General features: G+C 38.1%; 1 protein-coding gene and 2 long non-coding RNA genes across 5 annotated transcripts in view; 2 read left to right on the top strand and 1 right to left on the bottom strand.

The window, feature by feature from the left end:
- LOC127871447 (uncharacterized) overlaps positions 1 to 26,664 on the bottom strand; it is a 190,324-nt gene that overhangs the window by 70,048 nt on the left and 93,612 nt on the right. The gene's annotated exons all lie outside the window — the stretch shown is intronic.
- The window catches only part of LOC127871442 (replication factor C subunit 2-like), a 52,551-nt gene that overhangs the window by 8,686 nt on the left and 17,201 nt on the right, over positions 1 to 26,664 (top strand). The window contains exons 1-3 of one of the 2 annotated variants that reach the window (XM_052414385.1): positions 7,516 to 7,550; positions 18,216 to 18,327; positions 25,295 to 25,401. In XM_052414385.1, the coding sequence (XP_052270345.1) occupies positions 7,531 to 7,550; positions 18,216 to 18,327; positions 25,295 to 25,401 (239 nt within the window). In that variant the 5' untranslated portion in view covers positions 7,516 to 7,530. Of the gene's footprint in view, positions 1 to 7,515; positions 7,551 to 18,215; positions 18,328 to 25,294; positions 25,402 to 26,664 lie in introns of those variants that run through there. The other variant, XM_052414384.1, reaches the window with a different exon arrangement.
- LOC127871451 (uncharacterized) lies at positions 10,487 to 11,702 on the top strand. Its single transcript, XR_008045343.1, has 2 exons — positions 10,487 to 11,080; positions 11,572 to 11,702. It is a non-coding gene; the product is annotated as an uncharacterized LOC127871451 (long non-coding RNA).

Here is a 26,664-nt window from a genome sequence, read left to right on the forward strand (position 1 = left end):
ATTGAAGGTGAGGCTTTAGCCGTTGTGTATGCCCTTCACCAAACACGATATTATGTGCTTGGATGCACAGACCTTATCATTGCCACAGATCATAAGCCACTCCTGCAGATCCTGAATGATCGTTCACTCTCTGAGATTGCCAACAGACGCTTACTAAACCTCAAGGAGAAGACACTTGGATACCAATTTACTGTGGTCCATGTTCCAGGCAAGAAGAATCTCGGTCCTGATGCTGCATCACGCTATCCAACAGGTAGTCCGGAACGCCTCCACCTTCCAGGAGACCCGGCGGAACTTCATTCACTTGCTGATGAGCATATTTCTATCCATGACGTGCTCACTAGTCTATACCAACAATCGGATGATACCGATGATGCTGATGATAGATCCACATTGGCAGCAGCGTCCAGTACTCTCCATTCTGTATGTACAGTGGTTACATGGGACATGCTTCGTGAGGCTACGGCGTCCGACCCGAATCTCCGAAACCTCGTTCAATGCATATCACAGGGATTCCCAGAAGATACCAAAGATTTGCCCCCAGAGTTAAGAGCTTACCATCGTTTATCACCCAGTATGTGTGTAGTGGATGGCGTGATACTTGTGGGTCATCGCGTTGTGATTCCAGCTGTATTCCGGGAATCTGTACTTAACGCACTTCATGCTGCACACCAAGGCGTCAGTGCAATGCAGGCGAGGGCTGTGGACTCTGTATACTGGCCAGACATCACTGTTGATATTGCAAGGATTAGAGACCAATGCTCACACTGCCACAAAATAGCTAAATCAAACCCCATGCAGCCCCCAGTTGAAATTAAGCCACCTGAGTTCCCGTTCCAACAGATTTGTGCTGACTATTTCACTTACAACAATACTGACTATGTTGTGGTCGTGGACAGATATTCTAACTGGCCGATGGTGTACAAGTCTGAGTCTGGTGCAGAGGGACTAGTTAAACGTCTTCGGGAGACATTTGTTACCTTTGGCATTCCGGAAGAGTTGACATCAGATGGTGGACCACAGTTCACGGCTGGTAAGACACAAGAGTTTCTACGGAACTGGGGCGTCAGACACAGGCTTTGCTCAGTTGCAAACCCACATGCCAATTCTAGGGCAGAACTTGCTGTGAAGACTGTTAAACGCATGCTAATGGATAACACATCGCCCACAGGGTCTTTAGACACTGACAAATTCCAGAGAGCTTTACTGGTCTACAGAAACTCGATCGATCCAGAAACAAAGGCATCACCAGCGCTCATTTTGTTTGGCCGACCCATTCGTGATCCAATTCCGATACTGATGGGACGTTATCAACCACACGAGACTTGGAAGGAATTACTGTCGCATCGCGAGAGGGCATTGGCGAAGCGCCACTCCAGAGACCACGAAAAGTGGTCGGAACATACTAGGCAATTACCCCCACTGCAGATTGGAGACCATGTGTTCATTCAAAATCTTGTTGGAAACCAGCCCAGGCGATGGGAGCGCACAGGTGTAGTGATTGAGGTGCGGCAATTTCACCAATATGTGGTCAGAGTTGATGGAACGGGTAGGGTCACCCTACGTAACAGACAGTACTTGAGAAAATTCTCCCCGTTCTTCAGTAAACCAACGGATCCCCTCGTGAAAGCAGTTGAGTCACAGCGTCCCAAATCATCATCTTTAACTCATAAACACGTACAACACCCTCAGTCGTTACCAACACCTACTGCTACGGAGAAAGCAACCCCTAAAGCTACACAGGAACCGGCCTCACCTCCACCACAACCAACCCTGGATCCGGCCGTTGAGACGGATACACCCCCACCAACCGAGGATGTACAACCTGATCCTTCTTCTCCCATGAACAGAGACACTGGAGGGACAAAGATACCACGAGAGCTCGCTAGGTTGCTACCACACAATAACCCAGGAGAAAAAGAACTGTTACCACCTAGGCGGCCTGGCCGAAAGTCTCATTTCACCGATGGTTGAAATACCTGTGTGTGTTGACTTATAAACTGTTTAATGCCCGATAGTTATCATTTGTTGACTGTTTCCAGTTCATTTTTTTTTTTTTTAGATTGTTGAAATCATAATCATCATGACCATTCGAGAGACATTCATGTTTTATTCTTTATAATAATGATAATTGTTACACATATTAATTTTCAGGAATCAGTTTTTCACGTACCCTCAAAAACTTACCCCCATGAAGGGAGATAACTAAGTATTTATATGTATGTCTTGTCTATTTCCAGATCTTTGTGGACATCCTTTTCCATCTTCCACATTTTAATCTAAGTCAATTTGTTTTACAGCATACCATACAAACTTTAAAGCTTGGGGAGGAGAGGACTCTTGTAATTTATTACATTGTCTGATTGCTGTATAACTTTTAAATTTGTGTGATTTATGTAATTGAACTTGTTTTATAATGTTGTCATTATGGAAAAGTTATTCCATCCTTTAGACGATTTAATAAATCCATATAGAGGAAGATAGAGACTTTATTTACAACCAACCGAAGAATATGGACACAGCCGAACAGAAGGCGTCGATCATCAAAGCAGCAGCAAAGCTCATACAAAATGAGATTAATAAAATGCCTGTTATTAAGGACTCATACCCGTCCCCAATTGCACTTTCTTCCCTAGAAGAACAGATAGATTTCTTACCTGGCTCGTTAAGCTCATTTCTGTCAACACTTTTTCCAAAAAACACTAATGGTGTCAAGAAGGCGTCAATAGGACAAGCTATAATACAAACTGCCAGGCCACGTATGTTGCTTTCGCCTCTGCAACTTGGACTTGCTGTGAAACTGCACAATCAATTTTCTTCACGATTTCTGATTGATGTACTTAATAAAATGGGATTTTGTGTAAGTTACAAAGAAGTGATGAGATTTGAAACCAGTGCGTCTGCTACAAATGGAGTGCACATTCCAGGAGTGACGTCGTCATCTTCCTTGCAGTTCGTGGCCGATAATGTAGACCACAATATATGTACTTTGGACGGGTATGGCACTTTCCATGTCATGGGCATTATTGCAGCTGTTACCCCAAGTGTCACAGAAGACGTCCCCATACCTCAAATAAAGGTTTCCAATGACGACATTGTCTCAGCAGGACAGATCAATGTACACTTCTACAGGCTTTAACGAGAGAGCTCAAGTTTAATACTGAAAGATTTGAAATACAGGAATGTTCAAGATCCAACAGCGTATCTAGATGTCTTAGTGAAATTCCGTAGGCCACTGAAGTTGTCAAACCTTGGTTGGTCGGGATTTATGCAATCTGTTGAAATTGGACAGTTTCCAGGAAAGTCAGCTGTGAAATTTCTTCCAATGATTGACCTTAATCCAAGTGACATGTCATGTGTTTACTCTACACTGACATTTGTATGTGAACAGGCGGAAATTTGTAATAGCACACCGATCGTGACATTTGACCAGCCACTGTACTGGAAAGCTGCAACCATAGTACAAAAACAAAATTGCTGACAGTCCACTGAGGAGGATTGTTCTCAGATTAGGTGGATTTCATATGCAAATGAGCTTTATTGGAGCTTTCATGCATGCGACTGGGCTTCGGGAAATCTTAGAAACCGTCTACGCACTGAATGCCAGTGGTTGAAGAATCCACTCGACCGCTCGCATATGCGAGTGAAGTTGATGGTCGGGCAAGTAAAAGTTGTTAATTACTCGACCGACCGGGCGAGTGCTGTTTTTCAAGTTGAGAAATATAAATTCAGTTCCAGAACTCCTTCCACATCGATACAAATTGCCAACAATTTTTTGAACGAACAAAAAATACGTTTTATACACAAAGAAACTGCACTTTCGTTTTGACACTGAAAAATGATGTCACAGGCACAGTAAAAATAATTCTCGAAATCGGCTGCGCTCTTTTCGTCGTTGTCAGTGCCCTTAGCTAATCGATTAAAAGTGAATAAAACTGTTAAATATATTGGACATTCCGTGAATTGTAATGTAAATATCAATAAAACAATAATACATCATTGGTTAATTATACTACTTCTTATATTTAATTAAAAATAAACAGAAAAAATAATTATTAATAAACAGAATAATTCTGAATTTCGTGATCAGAAGCCTTAGGCAAATTTTACCACAGTGTAACCGTTTGTCAATCAAGCGTGTCTTTCAGTAAAAGTTCGTCTTAAATATTAAAATGGAAAAGGGTTCTATTTTAAAATATCTGCAAGGTGGTGGCGACGGGGAACAAAATGAATTAGAAAGGTTGTAAAAACGAGAAGCGGAAAGAATTGAGGAAAGGAAAGAGGTGCAGAAAACGTAAGGAAAGCAAATATAATCCATCAGATAATGTAGTTAATTTGTTTGAAGTTTAGTGTCACTATGTTAAGAAGGTTTAAAAGGTTCTGGTTGATCATAACTATAAATATAGATATCTATTTTTTTAAATGCAGGGCGAGTAGATTAAAGTGAAGGGCGAGTGGATTGTCAGGCCTACTCGCCTTGCAGGGCGAGTGGCTCTGGAAAAATTCTTCAACCCCTGAATGCGGTAGGCCACATGATATGTGGGAAAGCAGTGTTAAGAGCAGTTTGTGGGCATCTCCTTGTCGATGCAGCACTGAGTGCGATGGTTACCGCTGAAATTTACGGAACTACACCGCAACAAACAGCTACTTGTGAACGCACTGACACTGACCTGGCTGATTCCGTAAAAACTGCTAATCCTCAAAATGAACCGCCGCCAGACGTACCGTTTGAAACAGAAGAACATCATGTTCAAGAGAACGAGCTTGACGTAGGGATACGTAATGATGATGAAAAGGATACGATTTCTGCCATATATACGATCAGCTACTGAGAAAACAGATAACACCTGAAAGTGTGCTGACACACCCAGTTATAGAAAAGGTCAAAAGCAAATATGACAGAACACTGCAAGAGCTTAAGCAGTACCCGACAGCATGTTTTTGGGTACAATATATGGAAATGATCAACATACTTCGAAGATTCATCAAAGCAGAGAGAACAGGAAATTGGGAATTGCATCTGCAGACAATGAAGGAAATGCTTCCCTATCTGGCAGCGACGGGTCACAACTTGTATCTAAAGTCAGCCTATCTGTATCTTCAAGAGATGGATTATTTACAAGATACTCACCCCGACGTGCATGACAAGTTTGTACACGGTCACCATGTTGTACGCCTAAGTGACCGGTACTGGGATGGACTCTCAACTGATTTGACTATAGAGTCAACACTTATGCGTACTCTTAAGTCAACAGGGGGAATGACAAGAGGAAAGGGCATGACGGAAGTACAAAGGGCTCAGTGGCTTCTGTCAATGCCAATGTGTGCTGCTGTTAACTCAGCCATCCAAGACTTAAACCAAACAGGTTACCAGACAAGCTAGCAACATAAAGAATGTTATTCCTCAAGACAGGAGCGAGATTGCAAAGATTTAAACACAGTCATGGCTTTCTTGGAAGAAAGAAAGCCTTTTGCACCAACAATCTCCTTGAGAAACATTGAGACTGGAGTTACATCTACTGGCACCGTAAATGTACACCACGCCAAGGGGATCGGTAGTGAAATTGTAGACAATCTGAAGGGCCAAGATGTGATGGAAGTGTCATTCAAAAAACGAAACCAGGTAGTAACCCTGAATTCGCAGTCTACACTGCAAATTGGCAGCGAGGTATTGCCAGTTAGCCCACAGCTTCTCTTTCAGCGTTTACTGGTAGCCGCCAGTGGTAAAACTGAAGATATGAGTACCGTGTTTACACATGAACTTTGTCCGGTTCCAGCTTCTTTATTCGATGACACAGGCTGCATGAGAGAAGCACAAAAAGCAACACTTGCAGACACAATATGGGCACAGGGTGATTGTGCTGCAAGTGTTGAGGAGGACGGACAAATGGCATATGTGCTGGATGGCGGCTCACTGCTACATTGAATCCAATGGCCAAGAGGATACACAGTCCAGGGAATTTGTCAGATATATGCTAATTTTGTATCCAACAGGTATGGTGCTTCAACAGTAGTCTTTGATGGATATTCAGGCAAGCCCTCATCCAAAGACGCTACACATCAACGTAGGAGCAAGGGCGTAATGGATACACATGTTTTGTTCACAAAAGAAACACCATTTCGCTCAAGGAAGGACCATTTCATGGCTAACATGGCAAACAAACAGGCATTCATCAATCTTCTGACTGAAGTGCTTCAAAATATTGGATGCACAGTGGTACAAGCTAGTGCAGATGCTGATGTTACTATTGTAAAAACAGCCATTGAATCTGCCTCAACACAGCCTACGACACTTATTGGCGAAGAAACAGACCTGCTGGTACTTCTTTGCTACCATGCCAACATGCAAACGCATGACATATTCTTTATGTCAGACAAGAACGCAGGAACTACTCGAAAGCCTAAAATGTGGAATGTACAGAAAACGAAAACAGTTCTTGGTTAGCAGTTGTGTCATATTCTTCCTGCCTTGCATGCGCTGACAGGGTGCGATACCAATTTGTGTATTTTTAGAATTGGAAAGGGTATCGCATTTTAAAAAAGCCAAGTCAAATCAAGTCATGCAGGCCAATTTCGCAGAATTTGTAGAAGGGACAACGCAGGAGCAAGTGACAGAAATAGGTGAGAGAATCATTGTGGCACCTACAGGGGATCGAGCTTTTCTGATTTGAATAGCCTGCGTTTCATCTCTTCACTGAGAAAACCATCAATGGCATTAACAGTGTACATATATAACCCTTCCACCAACATCCGCTGCAGCAAAATCCACTCTCTTCGCGCTCATCTTTAGGCTCGAGAATGGACTCATACTTCCGATTTGGAGCCAACGATGTGGGGCTGGAGGTTGGACAACGGACTCTACGTTCCAGTTAAAACAGACATGTCACCCGCTTCAGCCGATTTACTGGCGATAGTGAGGTGTAAATGCAAATTAAACTGTGACACCCGGCGATGCTCATGCAGAAAGCATGGGCTTGAGTGTTCCGTTGCATGCAAGGAATGCAAAGGATCAAGTTGTTCAAACTGCCCTCCAAGTGACTTCACTTCAGATGATTATGTATGAACCATCTGGTTGGGAGCCAGGTTCATTTAGAGACCAATATTATTATGTGCAGCCTCCAATTGTACGGTTTACAGATGTTTTATATGTATCATATAGCGAATGCGCAGTTGCATCTCAATAGCTCAAACTCTATAATATACATATTTAGCGTTTTTAGTGTGTTTTTTTTATAAAACTGCGAAAAATAACTGTCTCGGTATGGATGTCCCCATCTCGACCATCACGTGAAAACCCCCTCTTTTTTGGTGCAAGGTAAACAGTAATGTCAAAATTATAAGCATATTTTAGCATTTTACATGTATTTAGGTAACATTAAATGTTTAATTACGCTTTTTGAGGTTTGTTTTGGTTTAAAAAGTGTTTAATGCAACAGAGTGCTATTTCTCGCTGAAATAATTGATAAATTAATTTATTTTGCAGGTAACATTTTGCAAGTGCAAAAAATCAAATTTGCGCTCGACGTACGGATGGCGAATTTTAATACTAGGTAGAACTTATCCTAAACCGTTTGAATATAGTTACGGCATTTCTTTTGCAATTTGTTTGAGGTTTTTGATTTTTTTCTTGTTTGTGGCCTGGACTAAATGTATACACATACTAAATCAATACAAATCTTCTGACAAAACGTCTTCTTAAAAAAAAGATAGTTTGACTATGTAAATTGATATTGACAAGGTAAATCACTAGCAGGTGCTGGAGGTTTCGGTAAATAGCAAGTTTGGTAAATTGGATTTATATAGTAAATGCCCAGGAGGTTTCGGTAAAAAGTTCTTTTTTTATAGAGGTGGTATACCTTCAATGAGGTGTTAATGACACCTATTATTGGCTTACAATAACATCAGGGGCATATATTTGCAAACTGTGGATTAATTTATAGTTGATTGATAATGTTATGCCTATAGTGAAGAATTGACATGACGCCGCCTTATCTAAGAATTGATCTACCAATCAGCGATTGATTAATCAGGCGCGCGACTTAGCAACGAACTGCCCGCCATTTTCCTAGACAAGCTATGTCTATGTTTACTTTTATTTCAACGAGTATGTTTTCCTCCTTAAAAAAACTTAGATTAAAAATGGTAAAACTGTGTCAATGTGGATGTAACTCAGACAATCGATATCCCGACAGATAAGTTGGTGGCATTGAATGTATATCGTTTCCAAAGCCGAAAAGAGATCTTGAGAAGATGGATAATGCAAGTGATCGTCCCCACGAACAACACTGTCAAATTATTCCAACGAGTTTCGTTTGTTTTCCTCTTTAAAAAACGATTAAAAATGGTTAAACGGTGTCAATGGGGATTATGTAACTGGGACAATCGATATCCTGAGAGATTAGTTGGTGACATTTAATTTATATCGTTTCCAAAGCCGAAAAGAGATCTTGAGAAGTGTAAGAGATGTATAAATACAGGCGGTCGTCACCACGAACAACTGAACGTCAACACTGTCAAAGACAATTACAATATCTTATTATCGAATATACTAGCAGATTTAAAAAGTTTATGTTATCGATCTGATCATCACATAATAGTTCATGTTTTTAATAGTTTTGTCAGTTACTAAGTGATTAATAGAAGCAAGGTTCATCTGCATTACTTTAAGAGAAGAAAAAGCCAGCATGAAACCTAATTCATGCTGTGTTTTATTACTCTGATAGTAATGCACTTTATTGTCATTATATGTACATGTTATTAGAAGGTGACGTGATATCTTATCTTAATAACGGTATCTATACATGTGCAAACATGTGGTGTCACCAATGAACGCTTTTAAGCCACACTTGGAGATCGAATGCCTAGTTCTCATTATTTTCAACGAGTTTAGTTTATTTTGTTGGAAAAAAACGGATATGAAATATGGCAAAACGGTGTAAAGAGGGATTATGTAACTCTGACATTCGGTATCCAGAGAGATTTCCAACGCGGAAATGCGGTCTTGACAAGAGCGAGTGGAAGCTTCAATGTGTAGAATTACCGAGATCCCCCTTATAGAACATTAATTTTATTTAAAAACTTGAAATGTCATATAATCAATAACTAAGCATTATTATCCCCACGCTTTTTGAAAAGCGTGGGGATATTGTGGTTATCTCCGCCGTCTGTCCGGTTGTCCGTCTGTCTCTCCGTCCGTCCTGGCCACTATCTCCTACACTTTACGCACTAGAACCTTGAAACTTACACACATGGTAGCTATGAGCATATGTGCGACCCTACACTATTTGGAATTTTTATCTGACCCTTGGGTCAAAAGTAATGGGGGTTGGGGCGGGGCCGGGTCAGAGATTTTCACTCATTTTTTTAGGTTATTTTACTATAATTTCTTCATTTCTACACCGATTGTCTTCAAATTGATACCGAACCTCTCTTATGATAATACGGTCAATTTCAACTATGCATGGCCCCATTACCAACCCTGGGGCGCCCCGCCCACATAGGCCACACCCACCCAAAATTGCAGTTTTACTATTATTTCTTCACCGATTCACTACAAATTGATACTGAACCTTTCTTATGACAATACGGTCAATCTCAGCTATGCATGGCCCCATTAACAACCCTGGGGCACCCCGCCCACATAGGCCACGCCCACCCAAAATGGCCTTTTACTATAATTTCTTCATTTCTACACCGATTCACTTCAAATTGATACTGAACCTCTCTTATGACAATAAGGTTAATCTCAACTATGCATGGCTCCATTACCAACCCTGGGGCGCCCGCCCACATAGGCCATGCCCACCCAAAATTGCCTTTTACTATAATTTCTTCATCTCTACACCGATTAACTTAAATTTGATACTGAACCTCTTTTATGAAAATACAGTCAATCTCAACTATGCATGGCCACATTACCAATCCTGGGGTGCCCGGCCCACATATGCCACGCCCACCCAAAATTGCCTTTTACTATAATTTCTTCATTTCTACACCGATTTACTTCAAATTGATACTGAACCTCTCTAATGACAAAACAGTCAATCTCAACTATGTATGGCCCCATTACCAACCCTGTGTCACCCCGCCAACATAGGCCACGCTTATCCAAAATTGCCTTTTACTATAATTTCTTCATTTCTACACCAATTCACTTCTAATTGATACTGAACTTCTCTTATGACAATACGGTCAATCTCAACTATGAATGGCCCCATTACCAACCCTGGGGCGCCCCTTGGTCAAACATGCGGCGTGGGGATACGCGTCGGCCTCTGCCGCGCCATTTCTAGTTAAGTATAAATTATAACACATGTGCATGTAAAATAATAGAGAATAGTGGTACCCAATTAGCGTAACTTATTGAAATCCCCGTTATAAATCGAGTTTTTGTTTGTGTCAGAAACAATTGAAAACCATTTTTAGCCGGATTTTTTTCGAAAAAATCTCGGCTTATAGATTGATGTTGTCGGGCGGGCGGGGGGGGTGGCGGCGTGCTCGAAAATGTTAAAGTTCTTATTTCATGGTATAACTTTGGTATGCTTGGACCTAGAGTCTTCAAACTTGACATGAAGGTTGGCCAGGATTAACAGATGACCACTGGTCATTTCAAGGTCATTCATTTGAAGGTCAAGGTCACTGTGACCTTCAATATAAAAAATGTTAAAGTTCTTATAACTTTGGTATGCTTGGACCTAGAGTCTTGAAACTTGACATGAAGGTTGGCCATAACTAGTTAGTAACCACTGGTCATTTCAAGGTCATTCATTTGAAGGTCAAGGTCACTGTGACCTTGAATGTAAAAATGTTAAAGTTCTTATTTCATGGTATAACTTTGGTATGCTTGGACCTAGAGTCTTCAAACTTGACATGAAGGTTGGCCAGGATTAACAGATGACCACTGGTCATTTCAAGGTCATTCATTTGAAGGTGAAGGTCACTGTGACCTTCAATATAAAAATGTTAAAGTTGTTATAACTTTGGTATGCTTGGACCTAGAGTCTTGAAACTTGACATGAAGGTTGGCCAGAACTAGTAAGTAACCACTGGACATTTCAAGGTCATTCATTTGAAGGTCAAGGTCACTGTGACCTTGAATGTAAAAATGTTAAAGTTCTTATTTCATGTTATAACTTTGGTATGCTTGTACCTAGAGTCTTCAAACTTGAAATAAAGATTGGCCAGTACTAGAAGATGACCACTGGTCATTTCAATGTCATTCATTTGAAGGTCAAGGTCACTGTGACCTTAAATGTTAAAATGTTAAAATTGTTATAACTTTGGTATGCTTGGACATAGAGTCTTCAAACTTGACATGAAGGTTTGCAAGCACACTTAAATGACCACTGGTCATTTCAAGGTCATTCATTCTAAGGTCAAGGTCACTGTGACCTTGAATGTAAAAATGTTAAAGTTCTTATAACTTTGGTAGGTAAAAATGTTAAAGTTCTTATTCCATGTTATAACTTTGGTATGCTTGTACCTAGAGTCTTCAAACTTGACATAAAGGTTGGCCAGTACTAGAAGATCACCACTGCTCATTTCAATGTCATTCATTTGATTTCTGTGTAGGTATGTGAAAGCAAAACAATAAATAGTATTATTTCATCTAAGTTTATTTTCTTACATTTGATAATGAAATTGATGGAAACTTCAAACAATATCTTACTAATTTGCTAATAAAAAAATTGAGATCAAACTTTCCTAATTGTCAATTCAAGTTCATATTTGTGACCTTAAATGTTATTGTTGTTCATGTATATGCATGCATTCAAAACATAACACAAGGTTTGCTCATGCCTTGAAAAGTACTTACATTTCATTTTGACCTTTGAACAATATTTCAGTAATTTAAGTATTGCATTGACAAAAACACGAAAGGTACTTTCCTGTCATTTAAATCAAAAATCCGGCTTCAATGCGGTCATCTCCGACCGCGGAACTCTTGTATGTTACTATTTTAATAAAAACGGATCGATTAATGCCATTGTTTAAGAGTTATTATTACTGATATAACCAATAAATGCGGTAACTTGGGGGAAGTCGGTACCTGCGCATGACTGAACTGAATTTTCCTTCATACAACGCTAATTTATATCAGACAATGACCAAACTGATTGTGTTGTTTTGCACTTTCATTTATAGTGATTGAAAAATATCCAATAAGCAATTTTTAATATTATTATTATCACTTTAATACGTAATAACATGCGGGATTTAAGTACCCACTCGGCATCAGAAAGCGCGTAAAACTTAACCGAAATCCCAGTTATAAAGCGATATTTCATGTCAAATACACGAGGGAAAATGTTTCGTTAATATTTTCGTAAATAACATGGGTAAATATCGGTGTAGAAGTGTTAATTTATTGCTAATACCACCATTACACGTAGTAACATGTTCGATTTTGGTAAGCGCGAAAGCGTTTGAGAGCGTGTTTAATGTACCGAAAAACCGTTATAAATAGCTGATGTTCTCTATAAACGAATATTTTTGCATTTGCATAATGAATAAATAACACAAACCCTTTACAAGTGTTATATGGTGTGAAAAAGTCCATAAAAATCATCTAGAATATCGCGTAAATCTATATGCAATATATAGGCAAATAAGCCATTTTGGTGTAAGCTTGTCTTGGTTTGCTAACCGCTAAGCCACGTGATTAAGTGGGCGGAGCGATCATCATCCAGGCGTCATGTCAATTAAGGGGCATGAATAAGCAACCACTGAACTTTTTAAAACAAATACTTTTAGGAAATTGTAAGTACTTAACCAAAAAAAGAATTTAAAATGTAACTTTATTGAAAGTAAATTTACGATTTAAATAACTCAATACTAAATTTTTTGAAATAATTGGTGCTTTTATTTAAATAACATTATAGTAATAATAAATGATTAAAGACAAAATAAATATAAGATCTTCAATTAAGTTTAATGCTATTATAAAATGTTCATAGTCTTGTAAAATATTGTAGAAATGATTTATTAAATAAAAGAACAAAAAAAACATAAACAAATGTAAAATAATTTGCTAAATATTGATTTAAGTTTAAATATAAAGCACAATAGTATTTTAGGCCACCAAAAAGCACTCAATTTCTCAATATAAACATGAGGCAGTTTGCCAACATAATGAATATGTAGCCCAGCTCTTGCCACGTGGAGGCCACCTCTTGTAAGAGCCAAATTTTGACTTTTGTATTACATTTTACAATACAGCATCAGCGGCCAAGCGCAAAATACTGCTCTTGGCCGCTACAAAAAATGTGGATTGCCTCAAATTAAAGGTCAAATTCCGATTGCGCTTTATATATAATAATGTTTTATTATTTCTCTCGGGTTGAGAAAAACAAAAGAAAACCCCAAAGTATAACATATAAGACATGTACGTAATTTAAAAAAAAAGAAATATAATGATATTCGGTATGTTTTTAGCTCACCTGAGCACAACGTGCTCATGGTAAGCTTTTGTGATCGATTTTGTCCGTCGTGCATCACCTGTCGTCAACATTTTACCTTGTGAACACTCTAGAGGCCACATTTATTGTCGGATCTTCATGAAACTTGGTCAGAACATTTGTCCCCGCTGGGTCAAAAACTAGGTCACTAGGTCAAAAAAAAGAAAAACCTTGTGAACAATGTAGAAGTCACATTTGATGCCCAATCTTTATGTAACTTTGTCAAAATGTTTGTCTAAATGATATGTAGGTTGAGTTCAAAAATGGTTCCGGTTCGTTGAAAAACATGGCCGCCAGGGGGCGGGGCAGTATTCCTTATATGGCTATAGAGAAACCTTGTGAACACTCTAGATGTCACTATTTTTGCCCAATCATCATAAAACATGGTCAAAACATTGTTTTCATTGATATCTCGGACGAGTTTGAAAATGGTCCAGATCGGTCAAAAAACATGGCCGCCAGGGGGCGGGGCAGTTTTCTCTATATGTATATAGTGAAAACATATGAACACTCTAGAAGTCACATTTTTGGTCCAATCTTCATGAAATTTGGTCAGAACATGTGTTTTCTAGATATGACGGTTGAGTTCGAAAATGGTTAGGATCGGTAAAAAAGCATGGCCGCCAGGGGGTGGGGTTATTTTCCTTATATTTATATAGTAAAAAAAGCTTGTGAACACTATAGAAGTCACATTTTTTGCCTAATCCTCATAATTTTTATTCTAAACATCAATTTCATAGATATCTCGGACGAGTTCGAAAATGGTCATTTTGGGTGGAAAAACATGGCCGCCAGGGGGTGGGGCAGTTTTCTCTAAATGTATAGTGAAAACATGTCAACATTCTAATGTTAAAGAAAGATAACCTGTACATACTTTCTAATACCGGTTGTTTACTCCCTTGTTAAAACCTTGTTAACACTATAGAGGCCATATTTATTGTCCAATCTTCATGAAATTTGGTCAGAAGATTGGTCTCAATGATATCTTGGATGAGTTCGAAAATGGTTACATTTGCTTGAAAAACATGGCTGCCAAGGGGCGGGGCATTTTTTCTTATATGGCTATTATGGCTATAGTAAACCCTCATTAACACTAGACGCCACTTTTAATGTCCAATCTTCATGAAATTTGGTCAGAAGATTGGTCTCCATGATATCTTGGATGAGTTCGAAAATGGTTACGTTTGCTTGAAAAACATGGCTGCCAAGGGGCGGGGCATTTTTCCTTTTATGGCTATATATGGATATAGTAAAATCTTGGTCAGAAGATTCATCCCAATAATATCTTGGAAGAGTTCAAAAATGATGCCGGTTGGTTGAAAAACATGGCTGCCAATGGGCGGGGCATTTTTCCTTATATGGCTAAAGTAAAACCTTGTTAACACTCTAGAGGCCACATTTTTTTTCCGATCTTGATGAAACATGGTCAGAAGATTTTGCAAATATTTCCAATTGAAACTTGAGATATAAAGCATTTTTAAAAAGATGCGTATCTATCCCTTATTCTTCTGATACTGTTATTCTCAAGATACCGTTACGTCACATATATTACAAGAATAACAGCGCATGCCAAATTTTCATTGTCGGAAAACTACGCCATTTTTGTAGGACCTCGTATTTCTAAGAAAATACAGAAGAAAAGATGTGTCATAAGCAGGTATATTTCTGAAAATCATCATATTTATGCTAAATTATACCAAACAATATGTAAATCAGTACCCTTTGACTTAAATTTACTGTAAAATCCGAGTTGGAATTTTTATGTTGTCATTTGTTTACACAGAAGGGAAGTAACTCACAAATCAAGTCAGTATTTGTAGGCGCTTAAAAGTAAAGGTAATGTCAAAAAGTCTACGCTTAGCCATGTTCACTTATGTGCATAAAAATCAATTAAAATCCAATTCAAGCTTGGTTGCACTTAAATATCACTGAATTAAATCCGTTTCCTTAATAAGGTGTTTTCAAATCTTTTCTGGGTATTACCTGCACATAGTGCAGATCTATGGAAAAAATATTTAGTGTTATGTCTGAGCCACGAATACCAATTTAATTAAAATAATTTCACATTATTTCAACTGAATTGTGTGCTAGAAAAAAAACACTGTCGAGTCCGTGCCATTCAGCGAACCAGATTGTTGTCTTTACGTATCAATGGAAATGCCCTAATACAGGCGCGGTAACCAACGGCAGGGCGTTTGATTTGATCACCGTATGTATTTTGGTTTTTCGCGATTTTCGTTTCTGAGCATATGAAAATGGAGTACATACATTAAAAATTGTTATATTAAAAATCATGAAGTTTCTTCCCGCGGGTCACGATACTAAAGTATTGGAGCGTGGAGAGAAAAATAAATGGAATTGGAAGTGGCTGTCTAAAGTTATGAAAAAGGCAAGACCGTTAAAGTTATTTTAAGTGTTCACCCATGCACTTACTTATCCATGCAACCACAGTAGCAGGGTAGGCACATCTTAGTAATGCTCAATTGGTCATACCCAAGGTGCGGACAATATACTTAAAATTATTTCACTTAGATTGTCACCGTTTAATGCGTATATGCTCGTAAATAAGGGAATTTTGGTGGCGACAATATTTTTGTGTATGCAGAATTATAGTCTTTGTCTGTTTGTATTTTTAAACGTACAATATATAGCTTGTGTTATCAATTAATCTTAATTACTAGAAAACAAGAAATGGTCTGCAGCTGTATAAAAAATGCAATATGGTGTATAAGATATGATTATTTCTGATTCATTCTAAATTCTAATATTTATTTCTGGATTTGTTTTTTGTTCCAAATTTAAAGCCAGGATAGTTCATTCCTAGGCTATCTAAAATGCTATTTTCCAGGAGCTTCCATGGGCCTTCATCCCCCTGGGCCCCCGACCAGGGTGTCGCCCTGCACCTGACTGGGGGCCTTCCAGCCCCCTGGCCCCCAGGGTTTTTTTTCAGGCTTTTTCAACCTTAGTCACTTTTAGCCATGTAAGATAAATTCATGACACAGAAAAATATAAATAAGAAACATTTGCCTCTTTCATAGTTGCCACCTGCATATATACACACTTTAGCAATTGAGCAACAACACCTACCTTAACCTTAATTACTCGATATCCCGTGAAAATCTTCTCTTCATCCTCTGATCCTCCCTTTGAATTTTTACTTGAAAATGACCGTGATAATTTTATAATTACCCAATTACATAATTTATTTATTTTTGTAAACATGATTAAAGAAGGAAAATGTTTGTTTTTTCACAGTTTGAAATTACTGGTTGTGTACGTAAAAAATCGGCCACTAGTGTTGAAGCATGTTCACGATCTAAACATACATAATATATTTAGATTAATTTTAGAAAAATCAACTTTAAAACATACCCCACTCTCAATATTTATCAAATTATTAAGGCATATCACTGTTAACTTTTGTATTAAAAAGTGTGTGTGAATGTCAGAGTTTATTTACAGGTCTTCACGACTACCTTATGTGCAGACCTGCTTGTAGCAAAAAAAGAGAAAATTGTATTCATATAAGAAACAAATATATTTGATAAAATTGTTATTATTATTATATGATACACTTTAATTAAGGTTTTTCCTATTAATTCTACAATTCTCCCTTGATTAGAATATTAATAGGTTGAAAGCCTGGGTAATTAATATTAACACTTTGCAAACATCTCTAAATTGCAAACATCAACTCCGTACATTTTAATCAGATACTTTAATTAGTGCCAAACAACTCAATTAGTGTATATGCCTATCGACTAAAGGTGCGATAATCTCTATTTTTACCAATTTACCGAAACCTCCGCGGCATTTACTATATAAATCCAATTTACCGAACTTGTTATTTACCGAAACCTCCATAACTCTAACTAGCCATTTTAAAAAGCAACGGAAGTGCGTCATTAACCTAGTCCATATAACCGTACTCCCAGAGCCTTTGATAATTTTTGCTGTAATGGCAGCTCTGAGAGTCCATATGCATCCCTTAATGAACTCAAGCGCAAATCTGCCCACAGATTTCGTGCGCATCACTAAGCAGACGTTGTTTGTTACCAATTAAGGAAAGCGATAAATAAACTTCATAAACACATTAAGTTTACCTGAATGGCAGCCTACTGACAATATGGTCGATATAGTGTACAAAAGAATAACAAAGTAAATAAAAAGCAATGATTTGATGCTTTAATGGTACCATTTGCATAAGTTCGTGCTTGAAACAGGTAAAAGTTGATAAGTTTTTGCAGTATCAGTGTTCCTAAGCCTTTGCAGTGGTGATGAAAATTTGCACCTTAGACAATAGACGGCGCATTGCAACTCTTAGCAACCCTTTGGGTTATAAAGCTGAGAGTTGAATTATTGCAACAAGTCATTACCCATAATTAAATAACGGTCACCCCGCTCGCTTATTAAAATGCGCACGCAGGCCGGGAACCTCGCTCTTTCTCTATCTACTTTCAGTTTCAACAGAAACATCCATAGACAATGTGATAAATCCCTGTAACTATTGTTTCACTCACTTAATGGGGTAATCAACAAAATATGTTGTAAATTGCATACACATGAATCATTCCTTACCAATTGTTTAACTTGATTTCGTCTGCTATGGTGATTTCCAGGAAAAAAAATCAGCGTGTCACAAATGTCTGTATAGGCTGTTGTTGTAGAGAATGAGCGAGGTTCCCGGTTAAAAAAAGGCCAAACAATCGATACAAAAACATGTAAATATGAGTTTTATAACTGCTATGTGTGTTTCAGGGTAGAGAAATACAGACCAACAAAATTGTCAGACATTGTTGGCAATGAACAGACGATTTCTAGACTAGAAGTTTTTGCTCGAGAAGGAAATGTCCCCAATGTTATAATTGCGGTAATGTATTTGAGCAACGCTGTGGGAAAATGGGGTTTAATGTATTTGCATAAAGGGTTGTCACAGTCGGCATAGGCTAATCAGGGATGACTGTCCAACTAAACTGGATTGTTGTCAAGAAGTGTCTTCATTTAAACTTAAGACTCAATATTTTGTTAATCTCCCATCCATATAAGTTCAACCTTAGTATAAAATATAATACTGAAAACTTCTATTCTCAATTTTGAAGCATTCTTTAGCAAAACAATAACAACACTAATTTCCCAATTTTAGACAAAATGCTCCTATTTTTCCAAATCCAATGGGACCCGGCCCCATTCCCATGCATTTTCAGAGAGCAAGGCTCATGTATTAGCTTATGTGCTTGTGTTCATTTTTATGCTGCCCCAAAATTTTTTGGGGGGAAGCATATAGTCGCCGCTTCGTCTGTCCGTGCGTGTGTGCGTCCGTTCATCCGTGCACAATTTTTGTCGGGGCTATTTCTCAGCAATTAATGACCGGAATTCAATTAAACTTTATGTGAAGCTTCACTACCAAGAGGAGATGTGCATAATATCAACGGTTCTGGTCGGATGATTTTTCACTGAGTTATGGCCCTTTGAAATTTTCCATTAACTCTACATAAAGTGCAATTCTTGTCCCCCCCCAACTACTGACTGGAATTCAATGAAGCTTTATGGGAAGCTTAACTACCTTGAGGAGATGCGTATGTTAATTGTGGGTTCTGGTTAGATGATTTATTATGCCCCCCTTCGAAGAAGAGGGGGTATATTGCTTTGCTCATGTCAGTCGGTCGGTCGGTCTGTCAGTCGGTCGGTCCGTCCACCAGGTGGTTGTCAGACGATAACTCAAGAACGCTTGGGCCTAGGATCATGAAACTTCATAGTTACATTGATCATGACTCGCAGATGACCCCTATTGATTTTGAGGTCACTAGGTCAAGGTCACGGTGACCCGAAATAGTAAAATGGTTTTCGGATGATAACTCAAGAACGCATATGCCTAGGATCATGAAACTTCACAGGTAGATTGATCATGACTCGCAGATGACCCCTATTGATTTTGAGGTCACAAGGTCAAAGGTCAAGGTCACGGTGACCCGAAATAGTAAAATGATTTTCGGATGATAACTCAAGAACGCTTTTGCCGAGGATCATGACACTTCATAGGTACATTGATCGTGACTCACAGATGACCCCTATTGATTTTCAGGTCACTAGGTCAAAGGTCAAGGTCACAGTGACAAAAAACGTATTCACACAATGGCTGCCACTACAACGGACAGCCCATATGGGGTGCATGCATGTTTTACAAACAGCCCTTGTTTAGAAAGATATGGCCCTTTGAAATTTTAAAGTTGCTAAACCTTCCATCGTATTATTTTGTCCAAAGTTATGCCCCTCAAGACGTTTCCCTTTATTTGAATATATAGTGCAATATTGTGACAAAAAATACTTTTGGGGAGCATCACCCGTCTCCGACGGTTTCTTGTTGTTATTTTGTCAGTCCATTTTGATAAATTGTGATATATATTATTATATCTCTGTAGAATAAAAAAATAACAAATTAAGACCATATTTTAAAAATGTCAGAACATGAATCACAAGATACTGCACTGATATTTAGGTTTAGCTCAATTTAGCACAATGTGCTCCTGGTGAGATATTTGGATTCCATGTTGTCCATTGTCCTACAGAATGAGGGCGTAGCGTGCATGAGCTTTAAGGAAACCATGTTGTCAATTATCCTACAGTATAAGGGTACAGCGTGCATGAGCTTTAAGGAAACCATGTTGTCCATCGTCCTACAGTATAAGGGTGCAGTGTGCATGAGCTTTAAGGAAATCATGTTGTCCATCGTCCTACAGTGTAAGGGTGCAGCGTGCATGAGCATTAAGGAAATCATGTTGTCCATCGTCCTACAGTATAAGGGTGCAGCGTGCATGAGCTTTAAGGAAATCATGTTGTCCATCGTTCTACAGTGTAAGGGTGCAGCGTGCATGAGCTTTAAGGAAATCATGTTGTCCATCGTCCTACAGTATAAGGGTGCAGCGTGCATGAGCTTTAAGGAGACCATGTTGTCCATCGTCCTACAGTGTAAGGGTGCAGCGTGCATGAGCTTTAAGGAAACCATGTTGTCCATCGTCCTACAGTATAAGGGTGCAGCGTGCATGAGCTTTAATGAAATCATGTTGTCCATCGTCCTACAGTATAAGGGTGCAGCGTGCATGAGCATTAAGGAAACCATGTTGTCCATCGTCCTACAGTATGAGGGTGCAGTGTGCATGAGCATTAAGGAAATCATGTTGTCCATCGTCCTACAGTATAACTGTGCAGAGTGCATGAGCTTGAAGAAAACTATGTGGTCCATTGTCCTACAGTATAAGGGTGCAGCGTGCATGAGCTTGAAGGAAACAATGTGGTCCATCGTCCTACAGTATAAGTCTGCAGCGTGCATGAGCTTTAAGGAAACCATGTTGTCAATTATCCTACAGTATAAGGGTACAGCGTGCATGAGCTTTAAGGAAATCATGTTGTCCATCGTCCTACAGTATAAGGGTACAGCGTGCATTAGCTTTAAGGAAACCATGTTGTCCTTTGTCCTACAGTATAAGGGTGCAGCGTGCTTGAGCTTTAAAGAAATCATGTTGTCCATCTTCCCACTGTATGAGGGCCCATGCGTGCTTGAGCTTTAAGGAAACCATGTTGTCCTTTGTCCTACGGTATGAGGGTGCAGCATGCATGAGCTTTAAAGAAATCATGTTGTCCATCTTCCCACTGTATGAGGGCCCATGCGTGCTTGAGCTTTAAGGAAACCATGTTGACTATATATCGCCCTACAGTACGAAGGTGCAGCGTTCATGAGCCTTCTTTGTTTAAACGGCTTTTCTTTCTGATCCAAAGGGCAGATTTAAATGAAACTTAAGTTAATTAACATAAATGATACCTGGATGTCTCTGTCTTACTAGTGTTTTTCAATTTCTACTGGTCCTTTGCAAATGTAGGTAATTGGGTACATAAATACATGGAGATTTAAAAACATGAAAACTGAAAAATATGCTCGGAAACAAACACCATCAGGGATTATTTATGCATAACATGGTCTTGTGGTCTTAGACTGAGATTGTTCCAATTATGCCTTTAAGGTCAAAACTGGCCACGCCCCAGGTGGCACATGATTTACATATTAAATTAATGGTGGTCCTCTCGCTTCGTCTGTCCGTCCATGTGTCCGTCCGTGCACAATTTTTGTCCGGGCTATTTCTCAGCAACTAATGACCGGAATTCAATGAAACTTTATGGGAAGCTTCACTACCAAGAGGAGATGTGCATATTATCAGCGGGTTCTGGTCGGATGATTTTTCACTGAGTTATGGCCCTTTGAAATTTTCTATAAAAAATTCTTGTCCCCCCAACTACTGTGCCCTCAAGACGTTTCCTTTTATCTGAATATATAGTGCAATATTGTGAAAAAAACAAACTTTGGGGAGCATCACCCGTCTCCGACAGTTTCTTGTTTCAAATAATCCTTCTGTATAAGGTGAAAATTGGACCCCTGTTTGGTGTTCCTTGTTTTCCTGATGTGTATGTAGTAAAAACTCTTCTCAGTAAGGTCAAGGCTGTGAGGTTTGGTACATGTAAATGGCATGTCCTTTACCAGTTTAAAACTGGGAGCTCCCAAAAGTCACAAGATTTATATAGACTTATATTGTGAATAATATTTAAAATCTTTTTCTCTGAAACCACTAGGAACGTACAGTCCAACCTGCCTGAGCGACCGCCTGTGAATAGCGACCAGTTGTCAATAACGACCACATTGATTTCCCCCGGAACGATTTCACTATATTCTGTACCTGCGAATAACGCCCACCTGCCAACAACGACCAGCGACCGCAATTTTACATTCCCAAAGTCGAATTTGATAGCTAACAACGACCACGTCAATGACCAGCGACCACCATTTTACATTCCCAAAAGTCGAGTCGTTTTAATTATCATAATATAACGTTTCATAACGAATAATTTATATTTGACAAAACAGCATACACTAACTTATTAATACAATGACAATATATTTTTTGAAGGATTTTCTATTAAACTTTGTACATTGTCATCGGTTTGCAAAAAAATAATCTTGTATTCCTTGAAAAAGGCTTACAACGACCACTTCAATCATAACAATTAACGATTTCACAACTGTCACTAAAATAATGACCGCCATAATGCTGTGATAGTCACGTGATAAACATCTTACCAGTGCACTGGTCGGTCGCTATGGAGATATTGGCAAGTGACAGTTTACTCGATAGCTGTTTCTTTTGTTTATTTAACACACATTGCTAATTGGTAGCCACCTGCTTCTTTTATGCATTTGGCAGTTTGACGAAGGTGTAAGAAGTTGCCTTTTTTATTTTATTGGCTCGCGATTATTTATATACTAATTGCCGAAAATACCAAACGTTTGGGGCTTATATCAACTTATAAAGGAAATTTACGGTTTCTTTACAATTACGATGCAAATTGTACACATACAATTTAAATTCATTCCTTTCTTAAATTTCTCCGTGATACGACGCGCATAGATGATAGATAAGTAAATTGTCAGTTAAAGTTAACCATTATGGCATCCAAGCGTTAGTTCGTTTGTTAGTTTATGTTTGGAAATTGAAATAATACATGTAAATATAAAACACAATTGTGATTTCAATCCTTTTTTACATTACACATGCTTTAGAATTCACACATTTAAACAATAGAGCACATACATCATACGGTACCTGTTAAAAGCCTACTAGCTTATTTTGCAAAGTTTCAATCGACCCTGCGAATAAAGACCACCTGTGAACAAAGACCACAACGACCAAATCCCTCGAGTGGTCGTTATTGGCAGGTTGGACTGTAGTAGGGTGATGATGTTTGGTGTTTTACATCATATCGTGGTTCTCTCCTATGAGGGATTTATCATTTAGCCTGACTATTAAAATATATAATGTTGAAATGAAAAATGGCAGCTTAACCTCTATTGTGAACATTCTTGGGATGGTAGCAAATAAAAAGGGACAATTTTAATCTCTTTAACTTCAAGGCTCAGGGCTTTAATATTTGGCATGTGGCATGTGGTACTATATAGACGTACTATTCTACAATGATTGTTAAAATCATTCCCATCATGGTTGGAACACTACCACGTCCCAGGATCACATTTATCATATGATCATTATGCCCCCTTTCGAAGCAAAGGGGGTATATAGTTTTCGCACTGTCCATCAGTCTGTCTGTCAGTCTGTCACACTTTTCGTGTCCGCTTTCTAATTCAAATAGTTTTCATCCAATCTTTACGAAACTTGGTCAGAAGTTGTATCTAGACAATATCTAGGTCAAGTTTGAATATGGGTCATGCTGGGTCAAAAACTAGGTCATGGGGTCGAAAAAACAAATCCAAGGGAAGTAATAAGCTTTAAATGGACATAATTATATGACCTGCCAAATTATATATTTTTGTTAAATAAATCAAAGCGCAGGCGGTATTGTGATTCTGACAAACGCATCGTGGTAAAAGGTGAAGGTCAAGGTCATCCTTGAAGGTCTCAGGTCAAAAATATAAATCCAAGGGAAGTAATAAGCTTTAAAGGGAGATAATTATTCAATATTGAACATAGCAACTTGAATTTTCGCATGCATGTGTATCTCATGGAGCTGCACATTTTGAGTGGTGAATCTACAGTCATGGTAGTGGCTTTTAATTATTTGCTACTAAAAATAGAGTTTTGTTAGAGACAATTATTTTCAAGGGAAGTAATTTATATAATTATAAATCTCAGATTATATATTTCCTTATCAAGAATTTAAGTTTTTTTCACAGTTACTGTACAGATTTTTTATTTTGATTATTTATGACTCAAATGATTGATTTGTCAAAGTTTTTTTTAAATGATATAATTATCATTTCTTTCCTGTACTAATTTGTGAATGGTAGGGTTCATTACATATGTGGACCCCCCCCCCCCCCCCAGTTGGATTGGACAAAATCCAAGGGAAGTAATTAAAGCTTTAAAGGGAGATGATTTCTATACCAGCCAAATGATAAATAGAAATTTTATTTCAAAGCGGCGCAGTAGGGGGCATTGTGTTTTTGACGAACACATCTCTTGTTTGGAATGAAATTGTATGTTGTTTTTTCAAAAAATAACGTTTTGGTTTACATGTAATTTTGGATTTCTGACTTTGATACATTTTTTGGAATTTCTATCATTTTGGGATGTGTATGTAATTCTTGTATGCTTTAAATCATGGTTGGGAGAGGGAGTCTCTTACAGGAGGTGAGCTCATGTGACAATTGCTAGTCGATTGTTATGAGTTGATATTAACCCGCCTGTTTAATTGCATGACATTTAACTAGTTTATTGTTATGAAGTGAATATATTCGCAGAACTAAATGAACAATAGAATGGCAAGTGACAATGTCCTACAAATAATAATGATTTTACAGTATACATGTATACCTAATTTGAAAAATTTTATATCTGAAAAAAGGCCCAGAGCTTTGCTATTAGGTATGTTATATCATATGGTCCTCTACAAAGTTCATTCCAATTAAACCTCTGGGGCCAAAACTGGCCATGCCTAATATCACTGGGAAAAAATGACAGGGCCAAGAGGAACAAGCAAAATTTTATTAATTATTGTCAACAATTATTTTCTTTCATTTTATGCCGATATACCCTTTTGTTAAAAGTAGCCCCACACCATGGATCTCAAGTATTTTACCTTTGAGCTATACATGTAGTTGCTCAGATGACGGTGTTCAAGGATCCTCAGGGTTCTCTTGTATTTATTTTAGACAGCATGTATTGAAATAAATATATTGACTGCATTAACGGTACTAAATCATGTATATTTGATTCAAATTTCCATGTTCAAACTAAAAGTAAAATGCCGGTATTGTTACCAGGTTTTCTCTCCCTCAGGGTCCCCCTGGCACGGGAAAGACCACAAGTATCCTGTGTCTGGCAAGGGCCATGCTCGGACCTTCCTACAGAGAAGCTGTACTGGAACTGAACGCATCTAATGACAGGTTCCTTGTAGTACATTACTGTTTATTTCAGCTAATTTTGTGTGCATTTGATGTTAGTGTGTTTGTCATCAGGTTTAAGGGCTTAACATAAACATTAGTCCACCTTTTCAGGACAACCAAATTATAGGTAGGAACAAGGACTTGAAATTGACCTTTGAAATATAATTCTAATTTTTGTAGTAAAAAAACAAGTTTATGTGGTAAAAATCTAGTAACAAAAAACGTTCAGACGATGTACTATTTTCCAAATCCCTCGCCACAGATCTAAAAAACTTAAACAACGTGGAAAACCTTGTACGAAATATTCTAAGCATGTTAGAAAGCAAAAACTGTTGTATTTATTTGTTTGTTTGTCATCTTGAATAGCAAACGCGTCAAAATAAAGTATGTTCAGACGATGTACAATTTTCATTGTTTATTGTGTCTGAATGTTTGAGAAAACTACAGAAATCTAAGAAAAACAACAATTACCAGAGTACATAAGGAGACTAAGCGGGTACTTTGCGCATAGTTATCATTAATTTAGATATTATAAAATATGAGAATACCTTGATTTTCGTCATTAAGCGAGAGCTTTTTCCGCCATTTTGTGCGTACGATGTACTTTTGTGATCACATTGATTCCCCGCAGTGAGTTTTCATCCAATCTTTATGAAATTTGGTCAGAATGTTTATCTTGTTGAAATCTGGATTGAGATTGTAGTTGGGTCATCTGGGGTCAAAAATTACAGAGCTCCAGATAAGGTTTTGTGAAATTCTTAACATTACTACCAGATTTTCAAAAAGAATTCTTAACTTTGAAATTTTATTCTTAAGGTTACCACTAAGTTTTGGAAAATAATTCTTAACTTTTCAAAATGACCTAAAAATAAATTATAATTGGTGTCATCATATAAGATCTTTTCTATAATGTCTTTCTAAACATTCAACTTCGGCTCACTTTGAGTACAATATGTTCAAAGCGTGTTTTTTTTTCACGCTTTGCAGTTTTTAGGTCGTCCTCTGGGTGCAACCTTTTTTTTTTGACAAAGACTGTACACGCCGCTTTTATTGGAAAAAATGCGCTTCGTAATACAAACCCGATAACCATTCTATATAAGTACCGAAAAGATCTTGAATACGCGAAAAGAACTCAATAAAAATCGATACGATCCGATGTAAAAATAATATTAGTAACTTGATTTTGTAATTCTTAATGGTACGACCAGATTTTAAAATAAAACCGTAACGGACGGTTTTCATAAGCGGCCCAAAATATCCACA

This window comes from Dreissena polymorpha, chromosome 3 (genome assembly GCF_020536995.1).
Source record: "Dreissena polymorpha isolate Duluth1 chromosome 3, UMN_Dpol_1.0, whole genome shotgun sequence".
Lineage (NCBI taxonomy): Eukaryota > Metazoa > Mollusca > Bivalvia > Myida > Dreissenidae > Dreissena > Dreissena polymorpha.